Here is a 20124-nt window from a genome sequence, read left to right on the forward strand (position 1 = left end):
TCACAGGCAGTTCGAGAATTCGCCAAGGTGGAGATTGTTGGGTTTTTGGCTCATTAGAAAGAGAAAAAATTAGAAAGATTTATTTCATATTTGTTTCTGTTTTATTTTGGGTTAAATATGTTCAGTTTATTAGGATTTGATTTAAGGGGATTGTGTATGAGTTTAAGAAGATTTTATGATGTTTTACTAGGGTTAGTAGTATCCTATAAATATGTAAACTCTGTAACCCTAAAAGTTGTACTTGGTACCACATGCTTCATGCCACAAGTAATACAAAGGAGCTATAGCTACTCTATAGTCGCAGAGGTAGGCAATTCGGCCGAATTGCGTGATCAAAGATGTTGTGTGTTTTATCTATGATTTCTCGCGCTACTACTTCGTGCAATCGAGGTGCTTGAATCCCCTACATTACCTTTTATCAATTATTCTAAAGCTTCTTACACACTTTAGTTATCTTTCTTTCCAAAATTTTGTCCTACTAGAGAAACAAACAGAAGATGAATACTGAAGAGGATGTCTCATAGTGTATGTATCATGGCAAAGCTTCTCTAGTTCCCAACTCTTTGTTAGTAAAAATTATAGAACAACTCTTAACTCTAAATCAAAGCTTTTGTATTTTCATTTTCTTGCTCTAACCTCACTTTTAATGTGCAGGTGCAGCTCTAAGTCTCTAAAGCTTCTTTTTTTTCTTGTCTAAAGTTTAAGTCAAAGATTCTCAGGAAGTTAGTTTTTAAGAATTTTTTCAATTTTTATAAAGCTTTTTTTTTATTGATGATACTCTATTGGATTTGGGCAATTATTCCAAAGTATGTTGGTGGTGCTTGACATATAACTTCGTTGCAATTTTAATAGATTAGTTCTGGTAGATTGGGAAGGTGTATTCCCTTGGAAGCTATAGTCATTGGTTTAAAAGGGGTATTGAGTCTGTTTTTCTAGTGTTCATAAAACCGGATCGTCCCGCTTATGGTCGGTTTGTCAGTATATAAAACCGGCCAATTGTCAAACCAGTCTAGGACCGAGGAGATCGGTCAGAACCGTTGAACCAGTCTGAGAGAAACCGTTAAGAATCAACCAATTCGTTGTTATTTTATAAATGAAAAAAAAAATGCAAGAGGCTAGATTTGAACACGTGATGGGAGGGTGGAATAAATTCATACTAACCACTATGACACTACTATATATGATTAATCATAGCCAAAGTTTTATATATATTAGGTTAAAAAGCACTTTTGGCCCCTGATGTTTTAAATTTGTGCAAATTCCGCCCCTACTCTATTTTTGTTGATGTCTCTACCCCTCATGCTTTCAAACAGTGCACCGTTTACCCCTCCATCGTCACACGTTGAAAAACTAATGGAATGAGCTGATTTGACTTTTTTTTATATAGATTTTGGACCTACCACGTGGAAATTACAAGTGAAATTGGAAAAAAGGTGTAACACCCCGATTTCGGTGGCGTCACTTTAGTAACAAAAAAGAAACTAATGCGGAAAAACGTGAATATTTTTTTTTCGATAATGAAATAATAACTGAAAGAAATGAAACTCAACAATAAAAGATAAACAGAGCTAATATACAATATAAAATACAGCCCCCGCTGTAAGTAGCAACCTCGTCACGAGTAACCTCCAGTGACGGAAAGAGAAGTGTAACGCCCGTAGGCAATATGTACAGACAAAATGAAAAGGTGAAGTGTCCGCAACACAAACCTTCAAAAATGAGAAGAAGTTAGCCCAATCGGCCTAAAACAAGACCTCCTAAGTCCAACCAACTCTCTGTGATTCCCGTAAAGAAACCACACAAAAAGCTATAGGCGGGAAACTACCCTGTCCCCAAAGAAACAAATGATGTTCAGAGCTAAGACTCTACTCCTACACTAATCCTATCTCGAGGAGCTCACACCAGCACTAAAACCTACATGCTAGCATGATCGTCGTCTGAATCTGAATCCAGAATGACCAAGTCTACAAACACTATCCGTCCTCCCCTCGCAACCGCAATGCGCTCCGGTGCTGGACTCACGGGCTTTGGGCCCGAACCATGATCATCAATGATAGCAACGATGGGTGTGCTGGACTCTGATGAATGCACTCCCACAGGCTCCTCCTCGGAGGGGTCCTCATCATCCGAAGACGACGGTGGCGGTGGTGCTCCCACTCCTGGTCCGCAATGCACTCCTGGCGGCAAGTTGAAGCTGACAGTGCTCCTCCTCAGTACTCCTTCCATCAAGTGTCCTACTCTGTCTACCCTATCCTCCATGATCCTCCCCGAGTACGTCGCGCGATGGCTAGCGGGGTCTACCACCCACGCGCCGGGGTCATCCTGGTCTATCATCTCGTATCTAGTCCCCCCCGAAGGGTGGACCATCGTGAACCAATCCGCTAAAGACATCTGGCAATGGGCGTAGTCCGCCAAAACACACACAGAAGACGCGAGGGTCAACTCCAAAGAATTATATAATTAATATCACCGATAGATACAGATAAGAGAATAGCCACTTAGGCTTATAGCTAGGGATAACATCCTAGGGTTGCATATTCCACAATGAATATAAACGATAGTAAATCACAGTTAACATGCATCAAATAGAATTAACAAGTATCAGACACACTCAGCAACTAAGTCAATATGCATGTTGCATGAGATGCAAATGACGGTTAACCCGGTTAACCAAATGCATTCCGGAACAGATGGACATCAACGGATCAGCCCTAACACCAGCCACGGTGGGACCATTTCGGCCCGCGTGCCTCTTACTCCAACAACAACGGTAGTCAGATCAGCAGTAAACCCGAAGGTCTGCCATTTTGGTCTGCTACTAAGAGTCGTCTACAAACGCTCTTACGCGGAAATCCGGTCTTATGACCATTTTGGAATCCACCGAGGTCCGAAGTCCGTCTCGTGTTAATACCTCATTAATGGTGCATGAATGCAATGATGATTAGCCAAACAACGTCTCTGACCTCACTCGACACGTCGCCACGTGTTCTAGTTAATTAATGTCTCTAAAAGCTTACCCTAAGGTAAAGTCGATTCTGCGACAAAAGACACTTCTTCACAACAACACATAACTCATGATGATCTCCAAATCATCCGACTCATCTCCATCCGATGGTCACAACTGCTCAACGAGCAAAGAGTATCACACACTCGGAAACTACCGGTTTCCCGGACTTATCCCCCGGATAGCCCAACAACACAACTGCTCCCAGAGCACAAGAGTGTCAACATACTCAGAACTTACCAATCTCCTCAACACTTGGATCTGACGACACTTCTCGTTTTCCAAAACTAAGATTTGCATCCTAAGCTTCCTTTCAAGTTTATTATCATTATTTGAAGATTTAGAGGTTGCTTAATGTCTTATGAATTTTCTTTACAAAATAATATCCTTTTAGTCTTATAGCAAATCTTATGAGTTTTCAACATCCAAATATCCCAATTAATTCCCCGAGAATGTCTCAATCCATCATAACCATAAGGAGACGAAAGCAGCTATCCCTAATGCCTTGCCCCTCTCCCTCCAGTCGGGAGCTAAACCCGGGGAGTGAGAAGAGAAGGAAGGGAAGAATCGGCTAGGAAAAAATAAGATTTAATCGTGTTAATGCTAAAAACTCAAATACCCGGTATTCTCCGACATTTATAATATCTTATACTTGGTTCGAATCCAATTCCTGGTAAGGAAGGCAAAGATTCTAAATAAATTCCTGGATGATGAACAAGATGCACTGCTGCAGCAATAGCATGGCTTTCTTCAAAGGACGGATAGGATCTTAGCCTACCAGGGACCGGCTCTATGAGCACGGGCGGTGGTTTCTCGATAAACTTGATTAGTCTGAATCAGAAAGACAGTGAAGAGCAGGGATTTTTCACGTCTTTTTTGATATTTCATTCATAGCAAGGTTCTTTTTGTTTTCAAAAATCGGCATGACCTGCCCGCTATTCTCACTACTCAGAATCACAGATATCATTGAAAAGGCATAATTAAATCAGCACAATCAACCAACATGTCATATATCAACATATTCTAAAATACCACGTAGCACTTAGCATATAAAGCATGCATCACACATCCTAGATTACCCACTTAGCACGTACCATGTAATTCAATCTCAAAAACATTCAGTAGATGAATCATCTACATTGTCAGCCGAAGCCTCAGAAAACATTTTTTTTTCAATCAAACACAAACAAGTGCATAAACAGTAAATCAATGTCGAAAGCATCGACCCTAAGCATTAACTAAGGATTCAGTGAGAAGCCCTCACCTGAAGATTCTCCAGGGTTCCCGTCTAGCGTTCCTTCACAATCAATGCCTTGCTCTTCAGGAAATTCCTCAAAAGCACCTTTAGAGAAAAACCACAGAAATCAATCACAATGAGTCAGAAACTCAGCAAACAATAGGTACTAGGGTTACTCGAAGTAGTATTTACTCTGAGGTATGATAATCTAGCGCGAAAGGACAAGTTTTCGAAAAAGGAATTTTCCTCCCTCCCCCTTAGGGTGCTCGGCCACTATAGGTAATTAGGTGGGTCGATTTTTCTTCGATCAAACTTGGTTCCTAGGTTATTATTAGTCGTAACTAAGGGTATTCTAAACTCGGAAAAATTATCGGATCGAAAACTGTCGCAGGGGTATTTTGGTCAACATATTTAGCTCAGAATTTCAAAACTGAAATTTCGAATAACAAATTGGATGGGGACGTCACCAACGACGTTTGTGACAACTAATCCTACTAGCACTAAGCTAAGGCGATAGTTTTCAGCCCAAAGGACGAAGCTTTGCCCCAAAATGGGTATTTTAAGCAGAATTGAAACTCGACGATAGTTTTTCGAGAATCGGCACAGTATTATTAGCTAGACATGCTCAGGAGCACGTAGGGAAGATGTTTAGAATCAAAAATGAAGTTATCAGGATAGTTTTGCAAAAACCTCAAAACTATGAGCACAGAAAGACATAGAGAAAAGCTATGGAAAAGACGATCAGAGGTAAGGATTAGCGACTATACCTCGGTACCTTGAAGTAGCAACTGTTGGATCAACGATCAAGCAAGAAATGAACAAAATCTTCTCTTCTCCCTCCTCTAGCAAACTCGCGGCCTTGGTGAAGAAAATGGGTAAGATTTGTGATATTTTCTCATTTCTTGGCTATATATAGAGGTTGGAAAAACGCGGGAAAATGAAAGTTTCGCGATTCCGATTTTTCTGGCTTCATTCTCCGTGAATTCTAAGATATGTTTTGGTGAAAGAATTCCAAAACTAAAAAGAGGTTTCCTTGCATTTTAGGTGCCTAATGCAAAGTCGGTGTAAAACTATTTTACCCGATAAGTTACTTTTTGCATCGAATGTCGGAAGAGAAAACTTCATTCTGAAGAAAGATTGAAATCATCAAGAGAAATGGGTGTACGCGTGTGAAATCTTCATTTGAAGTTCTGAATAGAAAAAGTCCTCATCGTCGGTTGATTCTAGGGTTCTTGAACTATCAGGGTTTTAGTTTCGGCAAACTTCCGAAGATTGGAATCGGACGTTCGTAGATCCTAGGGTTTCGCCTTGAAACGCTTGTTATATAAGGAATAAGAGAAGTTCTAACATTTCTCTGAAGATTTTTGGAATTAATTTCCATCGTGACTTTAAGTGAAAACTAGCTATTTACTAGGGTTTCTGACCTAGGTTTAAGCGTATATCGATCGTGCTATACCTTTTATCGATTCTGGTACAATCCTTAGACTTTTCCTGAACTTTCTCCTTCATAAATTTATTTCATTTGGTAAACTCTTGTCCAGGTTTCCCTTCACGATACATCAACTCTAATCGTGAATAGGATTCTATTTACTTGGCATAAGTTTAAAAACTTGGGTCTTACAAAAGGGCATGGGAGATTCAAACTCAAGACATGTAAGTAGCAAAACATGCATTTAACCAGTTCAGTTACATACATAATAGATATATAAATCAAGCAAATTTAATTTTTATAATTTCCTTGATCATCATCAACTTCATATACTCATCTTCATCTCTCCAATCCACTCAGGAATCTCTTCTGAGAAAGTCTGACTGATAGAGGGGTAGACGGTGCATTGTTTGAAAACATGAAGGGTAGAAACGTCGACAAAAATAGAGTAGGGGCATAATTTGCACAAACTTAAAACATCAGGGGCCAAAAATGCTTTTTAGCCTATATATTACTTATTGGATGTAAACAACTTCGTTTCATCACACCTTTCTCTTAATGGGTTTGGTTCACTTGTAGTGTATTGGTGCAAGCACAAAAGCATTAAAGTTTTTTACCATGTGTATTTATTTGTCATAAATTTAACTTATGAGTAATGATCTCTTTTTTTTTTTAACTTATGAGTAATGATTTCTTAGATACACAAGAATGTATTATATACATATTAATTTATAGTAATAATTTATGTAAATGTAAATCATATTTATAGATTTAGTTGTAGTATATCAAAATTCGATTAAAAAAGAAGGAGAGGACAAATATGTAATTACACCAAAAGATAGCAGAACAGAGCAGAGAGCAGCAATGGCGCCAAAGAGTCCTTTTCATAGAGTGAGACTCCTCCCTCCGCCGCTGGAAATGGCGAAACCAGCTTCCATTGCACCCTCTCCTCCGTCTCCTCCTCGCTTCTCCACCGTAGCTCCGTTCACCAAATTCCGCATTCAGGGCAGACCCGGCAGAAAAGATTTCGATGCGTACGTTTTCGGCAACCACAATGCTCCTGGCATTGTTGTTCTTCATGACTCGTTGGGGGTTGATGATCATGTCAAAAATCATGCTCTCAAGATTTCTCAGCTTGGAAATGGATTTAAAGTTCTTATTCCTGAGTAGGAAAATTTCTTAGTGTTTGTTTGTTCTTTATTATTTTGTATTGTATTGAGAATTTGGATCACTCATGATGATGGGTTTTGCTTCTTTTTTTTCCACAGTCTTTATGGTGATTATGAAGGAGAGTATAATGGAGTTGATACTATGAAGGGTGTTTATTCTGCAATTCTATGGCTTAGAGCCAATGGTTCAGACAAGGTTTGTTTGTCTCGTTTCATGTGTTAATAATTGTCTATGATGAAAATTTATTCTATCCTGGGTGGTAATTTTTGTTTTAATCACCATTCCAAGGTGCCATAAATTGGTTTTTTTGCTTAAGATTTAGTGTACTGTAGTGTGTTTGTTTATCCATCAGATTGGAATTGGATGATGTGAAACTATCATTTGCCTTGGTTTCGAGTCAGTACGAGTCTTGGGTTTGGTTAAAATCAAAGGTGAAAGGGTTTATTTTTTCCTTGTTTGAATGGTCTTCAAACCCAATAGTGTGCTTGGAATCTTTGTAATCTGGTGGTGTGCTCTAATTCAATTTCTGCATTCTGTCTTCGGTCTGTTAGGTGCTGATTTAGGGGTGTGTACTGAGGTTTTATGCAGGCGAGTATTCTGCCTGGCTAGTGAAAAGGCCTCTAGGATTTTCCTGTTGTAGCTCCCAATCTGTCTGTCCTTTGGAGACCCTTGTGCGCGCTGTTATAAGACCACCTCGCTGTGTCACTTGCTTTTCAACAGATTTTTAAAACCATTGGTACTGTAGGCAGATTTTGAGACCTTATTTTTGCTGGAATTGAAGGTAGTGGATTGCTCTTGTTGTTTCGTTAATATTGGTCTTGGCTGTTGGATGATTATGGCTACCTGTTCTGTGTATGATAGATAAGTAAAAAACCAGCAGGTGATGTCCTTTAGCTCAACCATGATTTGTGTACTGTGTATCTGAATTAGGTGGGTTATTAGAGTATTTAATATTCATTGTAATACTCTTAGCGTTTTTGTTGGAATGGGTGGAGGGATGGACTAGAATTTCCTGTTCTGGTTCTCTTTTCACCTTTTCTTGTTAATATTTCTCACTTGTAAAGGGTTGAAGTACCTCTTGAAGTACTTCTCTTTCAATACATTCCTTTGCTTACCAAAAAAAAAAGATTGGATGATGTGAATGTAATTTTCTCTCAATAAAATAACTTTGCTAAACTGCCTTGGAAAGCCAAATATGTAAGTTGAATGTACTTCCAATTCCAACTGGAAACCAAACTGACTCTTGGTGAGTTAGTGTGAGGAGGATAAGCTAATAGAATATGTTAGGATGGTTAAAGAAAAATGTGAATTGATATTTCATTGTAACAGGTTGGTGTAACTGGCTTTTCTAAGGGGGCTGCTCTGGCTATATACAGCTCTTACTTTCAACCATCCGTTGATGCTGTTGTAGCTTTCTATGGCACTCCTCCCTGCATGCTTGGAATTCCAGTGTCCTGTTCAGGCTCATTTTGGAGAACTGGATGATCATGCTGGCTTCTCGGATGTCGAGGTAGGTTTGCAACACTCATGGCTAGTCTCTTACTTGAATTCCCTTCAGTCAGTTTGTTTATATTAATATAGCTGGCATATTCTCCAATTCAATATCACTTCATTTTCTTGTTGGTGAGGGGAGCATATGTGTGTGTTTGTTAAAAAAACCTAATGATTGAGGCTTGGGAATGAGAAGTGAAAATCATTGTGTTTTTTGGTAAGAGAAAATGTACAAAGGACTTCTAAAGCCTAGTGATTGTTTGACTAGTAATATTGATTTTAAAATGCTCACTAGTTTCATCCTTCTTTTTTTCTTTTCTTACACTTTTGTCCAACCTTTGCATTCATCTTCTAAAATTATATATTGCTTCTTTTTAGACCACCATTAGTATCATAAACAAAAACAATTTTCAACCATGCATATTTATTTTCTCGACAACTACAACATTCAACAACTGAAATTATAACCTTATCCTTGTTATTTTCATTCTTCTTTCTATTTATTATCTTCTTATTTTACCTTCAATACCCAGCAAAGAATACCCTAAGTTAAGTGTTAGAAGTCTTGAAGCTTTTGTAACACAGTCCGACTTCTCCACACGAGATATCTTTGAAAGGGAAAACTGAGAAGGGCCAACACCTAGTGAGCCTAGAATTTTACTAAACAAAACCTCCATAGGCTTTAACCTTTCTCTACGGTTCTACCCTTCCTAATTTGTCTATGTGAAATACTTTAAATTTCAATTCAAATAACTTTTGATGATAACTAATAATCTCTTTATTTGTTCATTTTTCTATTCCCTGTCTAGCTAAATATTTGTTTGATTGGGGAAGGGAAGAGTGAGGGAACACGTTGATGGTCTGAGCCTAAATTTCTTAGATTCAAGAAACATTATCTTATGACTTTGTTTGATTTCCCAGACTGTTGAGAAATTGAAGGACAGCATGGTGGAGTCAAAATTTACATGTAAGGTGTTCACATACCCTGGCGAGAGACACGGATTTATGAACAATCTCCAGAAGGAATCAAGATGCAGAACCAAGATGCAGTTCAACTAGCCTGGTCTCATTTTGAGATGCGGAGAAGACTTATGTGTCTTTTATTAATGAAGATAAGGATATAATTATCCTGATTGATGGCTTGTTATTTAAAAAAAAAGATAAGGATATCAAGTAAAGATAACAACTGAATTTAACAACGAAAGAAACAAGGGCAGAGGTGGAGCAGGGTTGGCCTTGGACTTGGAGGAGAAATTCCTCCATAGCTTCGATTCCGGTTACATAGTGTTTGCTTGATTTTCAGATTGAAAGTGCTTTCACCCAATGGAGGTCCAAAAATCTCTTGTACGTTTGGAGCATTGAAATGTAGGGGAATTGGAATGTGTGATCTCAAATTTTAATGTTTCAAACAAACTTCCAAACTGAAAACCAAACACCCATAAGCTTTCTCATTGTAATTTTCATTGAGGCAATAGCTTTTTAAACCGTGCAACAGTAAGAAGTATAATGGTAGAAAATAGAGTGGAAATGTTAGTTTATGAGGAAAAGTAATAATCATAGTGGTAAAAGTGAGACCGGTAAAATCGTTTGGTAAAACAAACTGGATTGAATTTGTATTTCAAATCCGCACTATAGTGTGTGTCATGCATGGGAAGATGTTGAACTACATGTTGGTTCTGCCTCTTGCCTCTTGCCTCTTTTGTTCTGCATTTTAATATGTTATGGTGGTTGTCTTGAGTATTATTTTGATTTTGAAATATAATGCATGAGCATATTATTATTAGATGGATTTATTTTGATAAATGAAGATAATTAGTGTTGCTTTTGTGATTATGTAAAGAAAAATAATATTTGAATTATTTTGGGTTTTAGTGATTGAAAATAAGTTTTTTGAATAGAGAAGATAGAATAAAAACTATTTTTGGTTAAAATAATTTAAAATCTGAAAATTGTTTGAAAAAGTGATTTAGAGGTTATTTTTAACATTAGGAATTTATTTTCTAATTTTGAAATTTTTTGAATTTATTATGAAGTGTCAGTTTTTCATTTGAAATTTATTGTTGGAATTTTTTTTTGGTGTCTCCGATGAAGGGTATTCTGAGGTTTGGCATGATGGGTAAGTTAAGTCCCTGATTTATTGGCCCTTTTGAAATTATGGAGAGCATGGTAGTTAGTATCGTGCGTATCGCACGATACGTATCCCGATACGATACGAAAATCAACCAAACGATACGTATCTCATGTATGTATCTTTTTGTGTTCGTATCGTGACCTGTATCGCACATATCGCATGAATATCGCACGATACGTATCCCGATACGATACAAAAACAGTTTTTCAAATGCCGTTTCATCTTACTCCCCTAGAAAAATTAGGGAGTGAGCATTTAATTTCATTAAAAATTAGTAAATTGCTCTAAAAAGTGATGTTTTTTTTTATTCTTTCACCCTTTCACGTTCAACTTCACTTCAGCAGCCCTTTCATGTTTCACGTTCAACTTCAGCAGCCCTTTAATGGCTTGGAATTAGGGAGTGGGCATTTAATTTCATCTCTTTGATGTTTAGTACTTTAGTTTGGCTTATGGCTTGAAATTAGGTTGAACTTGAACTTTGTGAGACTATTTTTCTACTTATGACTTGGATCTTTGATTATTTTGAACTATATTTAGATGATATATTAGTATATTATTTAATTTATGACTTAATTTTTTTTGTGTCCGTATCTTACGATACACGTTACGATACGATACGCGACACGGAATTAGGGTCTAACGATACACAATACGTATCTCGATTTGACTACCTTGATGGAGAGGGTTGGGCATCTGGCTTACTTCTTAGCCCTACCACCAAATTTCTAAGGAGTTCTACTTCCCTATCATATTTCGATGCTTTGAAAGTATGTTCATGATGCCTCTCACATCATTCATCATGAGACGGTTCAACTTGAAGACAACCTTAATTTCACTGCACAAAAAGGGAGAGGACAAAATAATTTTAACTATTTTATTCTACATAAAAAAAACTTGAAGTTGTACTACATGGGTTAAACACCCCCCCCCCAAGGTTTTCCCCAATAGAGTTTTCATGGTAAGGTTTTAATGAGACATATTTTATTAAGCTGTGTCTCCAACAGGTGTTGGGGGGGTTAGATATTCCTCTTTATATTGGGTTGAAGTACCCCTTGTTCATTCAATATATTCTCTTTGCTTATAAAAAAACACCCCCCCACCCTATATGAAACAGAAGCCTCCATATGTCTATATCTCTCTCATAGTGTTCCTATTTGCCCCTAATACCTTCATCTTCCTCACTCTTCCTCCTATTTTGAGGAATGGTTTGCTTTTTGAAGCCCAAAAACTCAAATGGGGATTTATGTCACAAAGTGTTTAATTGAGGAAGCATATACTCTCTTCTATAAAATGGGCAATGCATGGATAAATTACATTAATATGAGAAAAAAAGGTTTGTCAATCCCGCTGCTGATGTGTGAAGTCTTCAAATAATTATAGGAGACAAATTATGATACAGGTTTCTGGGAAATTTTAACAAGTTTGGAGCACTTGGTCAGGTTACTACTATAGCTTGGGATAGCACAACCAATCTTCTTCAATTCTTGAAATGTTTGTGTGGTCTCTGGATCAAAGCCACCTGCAAACTGAACGTGTTGATGGCTAATGAGTTGGATAAAAGGAAATGTTAACTTCAGGAAACCTGAGGAGTGTACTCTACCTGGTGTACTCTGAATGCAAACTTAACACCTTGCACTAAGAGATTATCTTCCTGCAAGTTTTCGGAAGACTCCAATTCCTTGGTTATCCTTTTCATGAATTCCTTTGCCAACCTCAATGAACTTAGCTTCATCTGCAATGAAAAATAAGTTAAAGCCTTTCAATTAGTTTTGATGGTAATAAGTAGAAAGTCCTTCTAAAAAGATTTGGGTGCTTCCTAAGGCCATTGAAGTGATACTACTTTGTCTGCAGAAGTATAGAACATTATATCCCGGACAATTTTCTGGTTGTTTGATCTATGTGAAATTGACCGTCACAGAGAATCATTTAACTGGTCATGCATGATTTTATCAAGAGTCTTGTTAGTTCTATTGTAGATGCTAAAAAATACGATAAATAACATTAGCTTGATATTTAGTTTAAGCACACTAACCAATAAGTCTAATACTTTTACAACTAAAACAGACACCATTATCTTGTTTTTCTATCTGAGTGAACTGGACTTACATAAATGTCAACGACTTTTAGTGTTTAATAAAGGGTGGTCTTTTCTAGGGTTACATTGACTAGAAATATGCCCAAAATAGTTCTTTTGTAGAGCAATTTCCACCCCCGAGCTAGCTAGATTTTGGGTAGAGTTAGACCTACCCCAAATTTTAAGACAATATTAGAGCCTAGATTCATTTTATTGGGTTACCTGCCAATGTTCACTCATGCAAATTTCACCCTCTAGATGTCCAGCAAGCACGGGACGTAAGGGATGTGTTTTGGCATACTCGAATTTCCTGAGCTAGCTTATGGATAGAGCTAACACGAATTCTAAGATTTATAACATTAACAAGCTATCTACTGAGTACTGCCTACCTGACCAATGAGGCCTGTGTCCAGCATCCACTCCCAAGGGATATGGAAATTCCTGTATTTCTTGCTTGTACTCTCCCTTGTCCTCTCTTTAGTGCTCACACTTCTCTCCAACCTGCAGATTGGAAAGTAGTTCTCATAATTAATTTAAAGTATTGCTTTGAACTTAATGTTAGTGAATTCTAATCTTTGTACATGCTCGCCTGTCTTGCAGTGCTTGTATTCTTTTCAAAGCCTGAGCCAAGGGCTCTTTGGGGTTGTCCTCATATGATGAAACTTCAGCTTCAAGGTTCTTCAGATCTCTGTAGTTACAAGCCGCTTCCCGGAGCGCATCTACTTTTTGTTCAGGCCATTGAGGAAAATGCTTTAGCACTGACCGTTCATCCACCAATGAAGATAGTTCTCCATCCAAAAATTTAGTAAATGTTTCCACCTCAGAAATATCTGCAAATGAAGCAGCCTCTACCTCTTTGATTAAGAAACTGATAAATTCCCCTTGTCTTTGAACTTCTGATTTTATCTGTCCAAGAAAAGTAGTATCAATGATATGGTGTTCTTTGTTTTGAAGTTTAAGACTTATGATAATTAGAAAGTGCATGTTTAGAAATCCTTACACAATTGACTATAAAGCCAGAATCAATTCTAGGGGAATGATTTAGTGAAATCTTTTTGCAATTGATTCTAATGCCAAAATCAATTCTAAGGGGAAGCTTCAGTGAGTAGCTTCTGGATTCCAAAATTGATTCTGAGAAAAGAGAACTAATCCAAACATACTAAAAATTTGACAGTTAGGTATGAGCAGTTTGGAACTAAACTTACAGCTGTGAGATAAGTTGAGCGATTTTCAATTTCCTCAATCATGTTTCTGGTGAATGCTACAACTGGAATTCCATTTTGATGGATTCTGTTTTCTGTTGCAACATCTTTTCTTGTAAGGGATCGATAGAGTTCTATTACTTCCGGCACGCGGCGCACGGCTTTTAGACCAAATGATGATTTTGATGGTGATGGAGGGGGTGGAGGTGCTATTGTTTGCTGCATTTTGATTCCTCTCTCATTTTTATGTGAAGGAAGAAGATTAGAAGAAGGCCTTGGTGGAGGAGTTGGTGCTGTTGGTGCTGGTTTATCCTTTCTAGGAGCTGAGTCTTGGAAACCTGGATTTGAATGCACATTCCCATTTTCTGAACTCTTTTCACAATCAGCATTGTTTCCATCTATGGATTTCTGAATCTTCTTCCATAGTATGGACTTCCTCTCCATGTCATGTGCTTTGAATGAAATTATCTGTGACTTCAAACGAGCTACTTCTTCTCTGAGTTCTTGGTTTTCTCTCTGTAGTGACTCATTCCTTGCCATTTGAAGTTCAACTTTTTTTTTGAGATATGTGATCTCAGACTCATTCTCTTCCTTTAGCATTTTCTCTGCTCACTTCATTAGAATGATTGTTATAAGATAGTTATCAATTTGATATCTTGTATAATTTTTCTTGTGTGTTTGGTCTTCCTTTAGAAGTAAGGTTGGTATGTGTAGGAGTTAAATATGCAAGAATGCCCCTGAAGATGCTTGCAATGGCCTTGTGGACAAGTTGGTAGCAATGGTCTTGATAGGTATGTTTTGAAAATTTCACACAAGTTCAATGCTCTTTGCTATAAAGATTCATTATGATGCCTTAGTAACAAATTTAATGGGGGATTGGGATATTACTTGGGCTTGCTGGCAGCACTAGTATGTGAAAGCTGCATTTAGAGTGCCATGTTAGGTACAGCTTTAAATTTATTTGGTCAAATTTACTCTTCTTTTAATGCTTTTGTTTTCAGATTGATATATTTCAGGGTGGGAGATTTCTTGCTTTCTAATCAGTTAGGTTGTCATGTCTCTGAGGGTTAGTGTGGTACATCTATACTGAAGAATTGTGTTAAGTGAGTCTATACTTGTCTCATTTCTATTTTTGAATCATGTTCACTTTCTTCAATTCAATTAGATTTTGAGTATATATTTAATGTACATGTGGCCAAAAACATCATATAGAATACTAAACTGATGAAAAAGTATATGGAATTCTCTATAAAATCTCTTCTGTCCATGTGGAATTTGTGGGATGAGTCATGAGAGTGTCATGGGGTCCATCTAGCACTCTAGTTTCATTGTGGTGGTTTGGTTTCATTCCATCTTTTTTGAGACTCGTACATTATTTTAATACTAGTGTTCTTTATGGGAGATAATCTTATTCGAGTTAGGAACATACACATCATGGTGAGGCTAGCTCTCCTAACAAGGGTTTTTCTCATCCAAAGACTGGAATCCAAAACTTTTACTTAAGGAAATCAAATATATACCACTTGAACCAATCACTTATTATTGACTCATAATATGTTTTGATTCTTTAAAATCAATTCTTAAATTAAGAAGGTACTTAATGAATTTTTTCCCTAAATTCTGAATGTAAAATCAACCTTAGAAGATTTTCCAAACAACCGCCTCTATGTCATTCTTTTAGTTGAATAGCATTTGGCAATATTTTTTTGCATGTTAAGCAAAGGAGAAAGGAGGTGGGAAAATATATCCTATTGAATGAGAAGGGTGACAATTTTCACAAGAGAAGGACATGTGTTGACTGTTGATTACTACAGCATACCAAATGAGATTTATTTGACATCTACACTTTTGTTTTCAATTTATGATGATGTAGTCTAAAAGCCCCTTCTGAACTTCTTTAGCTCCCTTTCTTTCTTCCTACTCCTTCCTCACACTACTCCCCTTTCCAAAACCGAAAGTGTGTAGTGATGTAGATTGGTTTTCTGTGACTGGTGACTGTTGAGGCCTGAGGGCTAAGCTCCTACAGTAGTTTGAGACAGAGGGGGTTGTTCCAAGTTGAAAAAAGATGAAGGAAGGGGAGGCTTCATTTTCAACTTTTTTTAGGTGTAGTTTCTAGGCCTCTTGACCATGAGAAAATTTTAATATTCCTGTAGTATTCACTTCTTTCATTATTTAATGTTTTTTTTTTAAATAACAAGAGAATAAAAACTTTGGGAGATTCATACGGCTAAAGAAATGTTGTTATAATTGGAGAGTTCAAAATCTGATAAATTCTACATTAGAATCTCATATTTGTGACGTGAGACTCAAGTCTCATATCTTGCTATTATATCCTAACAACAAATAACAATATAATGCCATATGTTATAATTTTAGTAAGGATAATATATAGAGGAGATTGAAATTTTTGTTACTACTAGAGAATTGGCTTCCCATACTATTCTGAACAAAGTTGTTTACTTCTTATTAACAATGAATGAATAGACATATATAGGTTTAATCACAATCCAACATGTTTCCTGGAAGTTTAATAAAGCTGCAAATGCTTTAGCTAAATTGGTATTAGGGCAGAGGGTTGTGTTTTGTGGAAGTCTTGGAATTCTCCTCCTAATGTATTCGAGTGTGACTAGTTTTTCTTTCTATTTTGTTGTTTCTATTTTCATTCCAATCTATAAAAAAATTACTATTAAATAAATTTCATATATATACGAGCACTGTGTTAAGTAAATTAAATTAAACACAAAAAGTATATCAATATTTCAAAATACTTTAAGTTTATAATTTGACTATGTCTGTGATTATATTTATATAAAAATTTCTGCTGTAATAGTTGCGTTAATTAAAACATGGTGCCCTGAATATTGGGGAAGAATTCTGCACCACGAGAAATATTTAAGGATCTTCATGAAGTTTCTTTGCAAGCTATAACTTCATCAACATTTATTGTACAGTTGGGTCTGTAATCTGTATACTGTAGTTGGTTAGAATGTATGCATTGAATGCTGGTTTATCACATCAAAGATTAGGATATAGGAGTTGGTTGCTACAGGTAAGATGAATCTTAGTTTTTTGGTTTTGGCTGTTGTATATGGTTGTTATACAATTTTCTTGGACTGTTGCTCCTTTTTTGTGGGGTTTAGCTGGGTTTGGTCTTTGAGGCTTTATTTTTGGGTTGTTGAGAGGTGTTTTTGTAGAGGATGTTGTCTTGGGCTTGTTTTTGGTTGGTTGCCCATTTGATCACAGTGCAATATCGCATATAATCTCCACTAATACAACTGATGAGTTACTAATTTAAACTTTATTCTAATACTTTACATAATTACAAGGCGCAAACGATAATGATATGCACGCTCCTCTAATAGAAAACTTCTGTTCTCTTTGAAGAATCGGTGCTCCACTTTGAATTCCATTTTGAATTATTTTTCAACAAGCATCACGCACACTAAAATTTAAATGCTCCTCCTTCATCTGGAATAAAAATGGTAAATATATCAATATTCACGACGACATCATTCTCAGAGCTCTCACTTTTTTTTTCTTCCGAATGTTTGTTTGTATCACATGATAACATTGTTACATAGTAATAAAATAAGATTGTATCCACAGAGGTTGTGTGGTTTAGTAATGGGTTAGCTATTACCTTACTTATTGAACGAATCGAAAACAATGAATTTGGTTCAAAATGTAATGATTTACACTAGGAGCAATTTTGATTCCCTTGATCACGTCCTATATTTGTTCCCTGACAATCTGAAAATATATGAGTTGTATCTAATTTCTACTTAGGTTCCCCTGAAGTGATGATAGTAGACTTAGTAAGCTCTAGAAACTCTTGTGTTTTTTACTAAGTGTTTGAGAACAATTTCTGCACAAAGTTTATGATGCTTGAGAGAAGGAATGAATGAACAAGAAAATATTGCTCATGTGAAAGCTTGAATACAATCACTAGTCTTAAATCTTCTTCAAGTAGCCTTTAATAGTACCTTAGAAAATATGAACATTGGGAATGTTTAGGGTTCTTCTTCATCCAGATGTTGGAGGTACAAACAGTTCATTTTGATCATTTAATGCATTTGCCTGCTAGTGTAGTATAATATCATCAAGAACAACTTTACTTGATCCTTGCCAAAAATGGTGGAATAATGTATATCCTTAGGTGAAAGTGTAGTACAACCCTTTGGAAGCCCGAAAAAGGTAACAGTCAATGCAATCCATTTTTGTGCAAGCTTGTGGTTGACCTTAGGTAGTAGCTAGTCTCACCGTCCAATGTTAAGTAAAATAGGATAAATACTACTTTTCATACTGTGATAGAGATCGCCATCAATCTCTAAAACGTACTAGGCATGTGGTACTATTGTACTATGTTGGACATTGTAGACCTTAGACAATAGGTTTCTTCATCATATGATTGAGTTTTGTTTTGGTGGGGTAAATTAAAATTAAGAATCGTGTTAGTGTGTATGTTGTTCCCTTTGCTTTGTTTTGATGCATGATTCAGGTCAAGAATAAGAATTGGGATTTTCGTTGGAAATTGATGGATGAATTTCTGGGTTATGGAGTAAGAGGAAAATGGGGAAGAGAAAGAGGACGAAGGCCGAAAAGGAGAGACTCTAAGTGATTAAAAAAATTGAGTGATCAAAATTGATGCGAAAAAGTTACACCTAGAATTAGAGAAATTATGTAAAAAAGTTAATTGGTCAAAATTGGTGACATATAGGCACAAATTTAGCTTTTGGACTTAACTAGTGTTTTTTTACCTGCGCGTTGCACGGGGAATATGTCTATTGTATTTGATACATCAATCAATACATTGATTTTTTAGATTTCTGTTTTTTCCCAATCATAACCTCAACATATGAATATGATTGTTTGTTAACCAATTCGTTGTATTCGTGAGATCAAAAATTTGATCCATATATAAGTGGCTCTCATAGCCCTTGTTCTTTTCTAATATATACATGAAAATTATTACAGCTGACAAAAGAACTTAGAGAACTTAGTTGTGCTATATGCATTCCATTTTTAGCTGCTAAAATTTCGGATTCATGTCATCGATTGAAAGTGAGACAAACAATACACATGGAAATAGTTCATTGGGGTTCCAACACAGCCAAATATAAGATAAAGATAAAAGATCATTAAGGTTCTAAAAAGTAAAACACACAAAAGTGTGGCTATAAACGATTTTAAGGGCAAAAATGCAAAGGAAAGTTTCATGGATCAAACACTATTTAATTTGTAAACCACATATAAATAACTCAGATCTAAGATTCAGTCATAACAATAACCATGCTGGGTCATATACATTGACAAATATCCAAGGCCACATACCACAATCATTACATTGATCGATGTTGAAGTTACTTAAAGTAGAGGATCATAGATCCAAATGCATCAAAAAAAAAACGTGATAGGATACAAAATGGAGGCAAACATATCCTCATTGTTCTTGGAAAGAAGATAATAAAACAGGGATCCCAACTGCAGCTCCCAGCCATGCTGCCAGGCTATCACCATCAAGAGCAAGACTATGATAATGGGGTTCAAAAAATTTTGGATTCAAAATACAAACTTGAAAGATATGAAACCAAGACTAAATCATTCCAGACAATGTACCCAGACTGCAAATTTATCTTTAGAGAGCTTTCCATCAACTCCATGTTGAGCAAAGTGCTTCTCATTTTATCTTCACAGTGACAACCAAGTCCACTTCCATTTTATTTTATATGGTCAATTGTTGGTTTAAATTGATTTGCATATCACTATATAAATAAATATTCAACATAGCAAGTGAACACGTCTACAAATCTCATATACTGAACAAAAGTTGTCCTTAAACAAATTAAGAATTGAAAGAAGAAGCACTATTAACATTATATATCAAGATAATGAGTGATTAATATTTAGTAAAAGATGACATACATAAAGAGCTAGAGCATGGTATCTTTCTCTTTTAGTGATAGTCCAAGAGAGAAATTATTCCAATTGATTACCATAGGCTATCAAATCCCCTGAAACAGAAACAGAAAGAGAAAATTAAAGACAGCGGTTCCTTCACTTTGTTGCAGCGTCCTTCCTCTGCTGCTCCTCCCCCCAAAAACTCTTTCACCTTTAAGTTGATCATAATACTCACATATCTCTAACAATAATAGACCTTGAAAACATAATCAATTGCAGCTTAATCTCAGCCTTCTTCTTCTGTCATAGGCGACCTAGAGCTCTGTCAGCATCCCCACTGAAAATAGAAATCAGAACATAAAATCACAACCCAGTAGTTGCAATTAGAGGTGCATCAATTCAACAGAACATCTAGGTCCATTCTAGTCAGAGAGGGATCAAAATATGTCCACACACATTTTCAAACATAAATACAAAACACAAACTAA

At 36.5% G+C, this 20124-nt stretch overlaps 2 protein-coding genes across 3 annotated transcripts; one reads left to right on the forward strand and one right to left on the reverse strand.

The window, feature by feature from the left end:
• Positions 1-6534: 6534 nt before the first annotated feature.
• Positions 6535-8325, forward strand: LOC130728984 (uncharacterized). Its single transcript, XM_057580579.1, has 3 exons — positions 6535-6836; positions 6939-7035; positions 8170-8325. Exons 1-3 carry the CDS (start codon positions 6535-6537, stop codon positions 8323-8325), a joined length of 555 nt encoding a protein of 184 aa, XP_057436562.1.
• Positions 8326-11361: 3036 nt separating this feature from the next.
• On the reverse strand, positions 11362-14558 carry LOC130731678 (protein CHUP1, chloroplastic). 2 transcript variants are annotated; one of them, XM_057583939.1, is made up of 5 exons: positions 13742-14558; positions 13126-13442; positions 12926-13037; positions 12063-12194; positions 11362-11981 (listed from the first exon to the last, which is right to left on the reverse strand). In XM_057583939.1, the coding sequence occupies exons 1-5, from the start codon at positions 14336-14338 to the stop codon at positions 11940-11942; spliced, it is 1200 nt and encodes a 399-aa protein (XP_057439922.1). In that variant the 5' UTR covers positions 14339-14558; the 3' UTR covers positions 11362-11939. The 2 variants fall into 2 exon arrangements, with proteins under 2 accessions (XP_057439922.1, XP_057439921.1); XM_057583938.1 differs by having other exon boundaries at positions 11362-11988; positions 13742-14550.
• Between the last annotated feature and the right edge of the window lie 5566 nt (positions 14559-20124).

This window comes from Lotus japonicus, chromosome 1, assembly GCF_012489685.1.
Source record: "Lotus japonicus ecotype B-129 chromosome 1, LjGifu_v1.2".
NCBI classification, from domain to species: domain Eukaryota; kingdom Viridiplantae; phylum Streptophyta; class Magnoliopsida; order Fabales; family Fabaceae; genus Lotus; species Lotus japonicus.

Coding starts and splice junctions, on each gene's coding strand:
- LOC130731678 (XM_057583938.1), bottom strand. CDS start 14,338: ATGCTAAAGGAAGAGAATGAGTCTGAGATCACATATCTCAAAAAAAAA. Junction 13,038..13,125: donor ATACAAGCACTGCAAGACAG/GCGAGCATGTAC, acceptor TCCAATCTGCAG/GTTGGAGAGAAGTGTGAGCA. Junction 12,195..12,925: donor ACACAGGCCTCATTGGTCAG/GTAGGCAGTACT, acceptor TTTTCATTGCAG/ATGAAGCTAAGTTCATTGAG.
- LOC130728984 (XM_057580579.1), top strand. CDS start 6,535: ATGGCGCCAAAGAGTCCTTTTCATAGAGTGAGACTCCTCCCTCCGCCG. Junction 6,837..6,938: donor TTTAAAGTTCTTATTCCTGA/GTAGGAAAATTT, acceptor TTTTTTCCACAG/TCTTTATGGTGATTATGAAG. Junction 7,036..8,169: donor GAGCCAATGGTTCAGACAAG/GTTTGTTTGTCT, acceptor TCATTGTAACAG/GTTGGTGTAACTGGCTTTTC.